The 6,256-nt window shown below is 45.0% G+C and overlaps 1 protein-coding gene across 1 annotated transcript; it reads right to left on the minus strand.

The window, feature by feature from the left end:
• Nucleotides 1–274: 274 nt before the first annotated feature.
• Nucleotides 275–4,819, minus strand: LOC103770899 (importin-9-like; the record flags this gene model as incomplete). The annotated part of the gene is made up of 5 exons (XM_008938178.1): nucleotides 275–804; nucleotides 1,378–1,454; nucleotides 2,224–2,325; nucleotides 3,687–3,806; nucleotides 4,686–4,819. Coding segments are annotated over 5 exons (544 nt in total), but the record flags the coding sequence as incomplete, so codon positions are not given.
• Nucleotides 4,820–6,256: the final 1,437 nt, after the last annotated feature.

Genomic DNA, 6,256 nt, shown 5'->3' on the forward strand with positions numbered 1-6,256 from the left:
AAAGCGTTAGTAAAGAGCTGCTCCCACGGGGCTGGGCAGCAGATGGGAGCGACACAGCCCCCTCCACGCAGGAAAGAAGATATGTGTTCAGTTTTACTGTCTCAGCTTCCCATCCAAACTCCTGTCCACAGGCTCCATGTCATCCAGGCATCTCTGACACAAGTCTATAGTTCTATAAAAAGAAGTCACGCTGTAAGATGGAGATATTTACCCTGTATGTGTTATGCAAGCGTGAAGAGGAACAACCTTCCAACGTCTCAAGATACATCCAAGCCATCTGTAAGTGACCCAGTTCCTCTCTCTGTCCAACTGTGCTGTGGGAAACTCAGTCAAGTGCCTCTTCACAGGTAGAGACAGTTTGCTTTTAAAAATACTAAGGACACATTTTTATTTTTTTTTTTTTTTTCTTTTTTAAATCTTTAAGAACTTCCTGGAAAGTTACTGTGGAAAATGAAAGTGCTCCCATGGTGAGACCAACGTGCAAAGGTCTACAGACTTCTGTCACTGCTGCTTTCTTAGTGCTCCTTCCCTTAGCAGATTGACGTTAAGATGAGGCTCAATACATCGCCACGAGGCCATCATCCACCTGGAACAAGCAGGCAGACACTGGAAAATGTTTTATGCTCAATCATAAAACGTGGAATAAGCAAAAAAACTATTGTTCAGATATGATCAGTGTGGTCTCTCGAGGGTCTATATGCCAATGGCCTGTAACACTCGCTTCTCATTCTCGTTGAGATGGTCGGAGAACATGGCATAGCAGGGCTGCTGTGCAAACTGACAGAGGAACTCGGTGAGATAGGCCTGGGAGGAAGACAGAGAGAACCAGTTAGAACCAGGGCATCTGGGGGAAAAAAATCCAAAGATTTTATTTTTATCCAGAGATAAACCTCAACACGCACCAAGCCAGACAGAGGGACTGCAGGGGACACAAGTGATGCAGGAAGCAGCAGAGGGCAAGGGCTACAAACAGCTGCCAGGAGGTGGGAAAAAAGCAGGAGCAACCATCCTACAGGGACTGACTGGATGGGAGCTTCTCCAACTGGAGTAGGAAACTGTCAGGTTCAGTCTCCAACTTACTCCTGATTTCAGCAACTAGCTGTGAAGCTCATAGGTAGAAAAGTCGGGAACTGGTCTGCTCAGTAAGTTTTGTTCATTCACAAGTTATAGATATCAATTCAATATGAAAAAATAGTTCCAGGCATCCTTGGAATAATCAGCACTTTCCCAAGGAGTTTCAGTGAACTCAGTACCTTTGGGACAACAATCAATAGCTGGTGTTTCCACTGGTTTACAGTTCTGTTAAAGTACAACATAAAAAAAGTCTATAAAGAATTATGGGAATTTAATTAAAAATATCTAATTCTAGAACATCACCTGGAGATCTATTTGGTAAAGAGGGTCCTTTAATGCATCTGGATCATCCTCTTCATCATCTTCATAGTAATCCTCATCTGTCAGAGGCAAATCAGCAGGTTTTAACATCACACAGAGTAAAATACCTCAGGAAGTATCCTATTAGACTATCGTTGAAATCCAAGGATTCAAAAATAAACAGTTTCAGCACTACTGGGTTAAAAAAAAAATTGTATCCAGAATATTCCCTCTCTAAGTTCACAAGATTAGAAAACACTAAAGCCCAGAACAAGCCAGGCTGGGGGGAGTCTGAAGGAACAGGAACACTGGGGTACCAGAGCAGCAGCTTGGTTGGTGACATGCACTGTCATCTCAGGGCTCCATCCTAGGCCAGGCTGGCACATTTCCAGTCCTGTGCTAATAGAAGCAGCCTTCCTTACAGTGTTTCCCTGTGAGGTTCTCTCTTCCAGGACCATACACAAGCTGGGGAGCAGAGGGAAGGAAAGGAGACACCAGCTCCACTGGCTTTACGCAGCAATTGTTCGCTCCACAGCCAAGCTCAGCCACTTCTGCCACACTGTCACCCTAAGGTCACACCTACAGCTCTGAGCATCAGTCTTCTCTTGAGAAGAAACACCTGCATGAACCTTACAGCTATGTGAAGCCTATGCAGCATCTGAGCTGTTAGCTGAAAGTGCAGTCCTTTAATGATTGTGTTATTCAAAGGACATGGCCCTCTCTTACAGAAAAAGCTCCTTATCCAAAATCCCAGGGCAGTACTTCCTTCCCCCTGCCTGAGAAGACTATGAGCAGGATCTCATCTACTCTATTTGCACTTCAGGCAAGCACTTTAAAGCTGTTACTTACCATACTTGTTTGTGGAAAGAATATCTGATAAGAACTGTCCTGCCAAGCCTTCATCTTCATCCTCATCCTCTTCCTGATCCTCCCACATATCATTTGAATCATCTGTTTAGAAAAAAAAATAAATCAAGATATTATCAAAATCCAAGAGCTGTGGTCTATTGCTCACTCTGCAGGGGACCTGTTTCTAGGCAAACATCTCTGCTTGTGCAGGCAGACGAAGGGGAACACCTCTAACTGCCACCTTCTTTTGGCATGAAGGGCTCAAGAACTGGAGCTAAGCAAGAAAGCAGCAGCAAGAACAGGTGCTTGAACAGCACAAGTCTTATGAGAAGCAGCTGAGGGAACTGGGGCTACTTTGAAGAAAAGGAGGCTGAGGAGCCTTATTGCTCTCTACAGCTACCTGAAGGATGGAGAGGTGGGTGCCAGTCTGTTCTCCCAAGTAACAGGCAATAGGACAAGAGGAAATGAAGAAAGCTAAAGACAGCCTGAGAGAGTTGGGGCTGTTCAACCTAGAGAAAATTCTGGGGAGATCTTCTTCCAGCCTTTCAGTATTTAAAAGGTGCCTCTAAGAAAGCTGGAGGCACTTTTTTACAAGGGCTTGTAGTGATAGGACATGGGGTAATGGCTTCAAACTGAAAGAGGGGAAGTTTAGATTAGGAATTAGGAAGAAGTTCTTCACTATGAGGGTGGTGAGGGTATAGAACAGGTTGTCCAGGGAGATTGTGGATGCTCCATCTCTGGAGGTGTTCAAGACCAGGCTGGATAAGGCTCTGAGCAACCTGTTCTAGTGGGAGGTGTCCCTGCCCATGGCAGGCAGGTTGGAACTAGCTGATCTTCAAGGTCCCTTCCAAACCAAACCATTCTGGCCTCAGGCTGCACCAGGGCCCCTTGCACCAGGGGAGGTTTAGGTTGGACCCTCAGGTTGCACCAGGGCCCCTTGCACCATGGGAGGTTTAGGTTGGACATGAGGAAGAATTTCTTCACTGAAAGGGCTGTCAGGCTTGTGGAACAGGCTGCCCAGGGAAGTGGCTGAATCACCATCCCTGGACAAGTTTAGAAGTTGTGTAGATATGGTGCTGAGGGACCTGGTTTAGTGGTGCCCTGGCAGTGCTGGGTTAACAGTTGGACTCAATGATCTTGAAGGTCTTTTCCAACCTAAAGGATTCTATGAGTCTATGATTCTAACTGTGATGTAGGGAGGAAGAAATGCAAACCAGATACACCAAGAAAGGATAATTTTACTGGCATGTGGTCAGATCTCATCTTCCAAACTGGCCTAAAACAATTTTCCAGTGTAAGAGTATACACAAGACTGATCTTATCCTTTGGATCACTATTTAAACCTTTGCAATTACAGGTATACTCTTTACTATTCTGATTTTCCTATTACTATAAATGCTCCTGCAGAGATTACCATGTAGATTTAAGCCACACAAAAAGAAAAAGCAAACCCAGTGTTTTACCTTGGCTCCAATCTGCAGTTGTCTGTCTAGATGCATTTGCTTCCATTGCATTAGAGAGTTCATTTATTATTAATTTTAAGATTTTTACTAACAAAGGAATGTTTGTCCAGCGTTCAGGATCTGAAAGTAAAATATATATATTCACACTGGTTTTAATAAGTTGTTAAAAACAGGCCTTGTTTTGTTGTGGTGGTGGGTTTTGGTGGTTGTTGGGGGAGTGGTTGGTTTGGGTGTTTTTGTGGTTTCTTCCCCTTCCCCTTCTCATTCCCTCCCCCCCAATTTTAACAACAGTTAAAACACTAACATACAAGTAAACCTTCCAGCTTGGCAGGAAAAAGGAACTGATATAAAAACCCCAAATGCTCTTTCCATCTACCTTCACAGCTGCATTTCCAAACACCTTAGCTGCAATATCACATCTTGCATATTTTGAATGAAGAGAAGGCATAGGTAAAAATCTTCACAGCTGAATTACTTCAGTGACTCTACTCAATGAGATCATAGTTACAGATGGCTTCATTAAGCATTCTTCTCTGAGCAATGTTTACACTCCCAGCAGCACTTTCAAGTAAATGAGCAGTGCAGCATTCCCACGTATGGCTCCAAACTTTCTGAGACACTGTAAGCTCCAACTTTTCCTCACCAGTATTCCTGCAGGGCTCTTTTACTCCATAGGGATAACTAGACAGTAAAGGTGTCCTTAATTACAGAAGATCCTATCAAATAAATAAACGGTGAGTGCTAGTTTTAACTCTTGTTGGCATTAGTATGAGGAACAGCTGAAGGAATTGGGATTGTTTAGTCTGGAGAAGAGAAGGCTGAGGGGAGACCTTCTTGCTCTCTACAACTCCCTGAAAGGAGGTTGGAGTGAGGTGGGTGTTGGGCTCTTGCCCTAAGTAACTAGCAATAGGATGAGAGGAAATGGGCTTTAGTTGTTCATGGGGAGATTTTGATTGGATATTTGAAGAATTTCTTGAACACAGCAAAAGGATCACTTACTTTTGGCTGACTTGGATCGTGTCCGTATCCCCTCATCCATATTAAATATCTCTTCTCCCTTCACCCTGATGTCCTGAAGTCGCTTGTCGTCGGTGTTGATGCCATACTGAAGGAGTTTACACAAAGCTACAGAGCTGGGGAGCAGGGAAAAGGAGAAGTACAGGTCAGAATCTCCCTAAACTTTCACAGTTAGCAGGGAACACATCCCCAGAGCAGACATTCAGATGCCTTTTTTCTACATTTTTCCCAAGAACAAGCTTTATACAGTCTTCCTCTCTCCTGCTTTATGTCAGCACCTGACAATAGACACATCTCCTGACCTGCACAGAAAACTAAAAACTGACAAAGCTTTTGATTAAACACTACCAAACAGTGCAGACAGACATTGAAGGTTTGTCCAATTCAGAAGGAGCCACGATTTAAGCTCCTGAAGCACCATGTGCAGATGAAGATGGAATTAAGAGGAAAGCAGTGGCAAGAATGTAGTAATTTGGTTGATCTGCAGCCAAGAACATCTCTTCTACTCTTCTCTAGTCTCAAAGCTCTTTTCCACATCTGGGCCTCACAGCTCTGCTACACTCAGACCTTCTAGTTTGTTCCTTCAATATCTTCATCTCTGCTGCTAGAGATTTCTGTTTCACGCCTTCAAACCTTCTCCAGTTCCAAGCACTTTCAAGTCATACTCAGGATGTCTTTGACCACAGGTTAAAGCCACCAATTCATGCCAGGCACTCTTAAACCTCTCTTCTGGCTCCACAAGTCTCAAACTGCAGTTTCAGAGCTCCATGGAACTCACTCTTTTCATGCTTTCACTTCACATCCTCTTTCTCTTTTCTTTTTGGGGCTGGAGAGTGCTGAGGGAGCTGTGGAGGAACCGGCCAAGCCTCTCTCCATCATTTCCCAGCAGTCCTGGTTAACAGGGGAGGTCCTGGATGACTGGAGACTTGCCAGTGTGATGCCCATCTACAAGAGGGGCAGGAAGGAGGATCCAGGGAACTCCAGGCCTGGCAGCCTGACCTCGGTACTGGGGAAGATCATGGAAGGGTTCATCTTGGGGAAGATCAAGTGGCAAGTGCAGGACAACAGAGGAATCAGGTCCAGCAACATGGGTTCATGAAGGGCAAGTCCTATTTGACCAACCTGATCTCCTTCTGTGATCAGTGCCCTATGGTAGATAGGATGATGATAGATAGTGGATGGATCCATAGACAGTGGATGAGGGAAAAGTGGTGGATGTTGTGTACCTGGACTTCAGTCGGGCATTGACACTGCTTCCCACAGTGGTGTCCACAGTGGTGTCCCTCAGGGATCAGTTCTGGGACCAGTCTTGTTTCACATCTTCACCAGTGCCCTGGCTGAGGTGCCCTATGGTAGATAGGATGATGATAGATAGTGGATGGATCCATAGACAGTGGATGAGGGAAAAGTGGTGGATGTTGTGTACCTGGACTTCAGTCGGGCATTGACACTGCTTCCCACAGTGGTGTCCACAGTGGTGTCCCTCAGGGATCAGTTCTGGGACCAGTCTTGTTTCACATCTTCACCAGTGCCCTGGCTGAGGGGATCAAAAG

Source organism: Merops nubicus, unplaced genomic scaffold (assembly GCF_000691845.1).
Source record: "Merops nubicus isolate BGI_N331 unplaced genomic scaffold, ASM69184v1 scaffold1184, whole genome shotgun sequence".
Taxonomy (NCBI): Eukaryota; Metazoa; Chordata; class Aves; order Coraciiformes; family Meropidae; genus Merops; species Merops nubicus.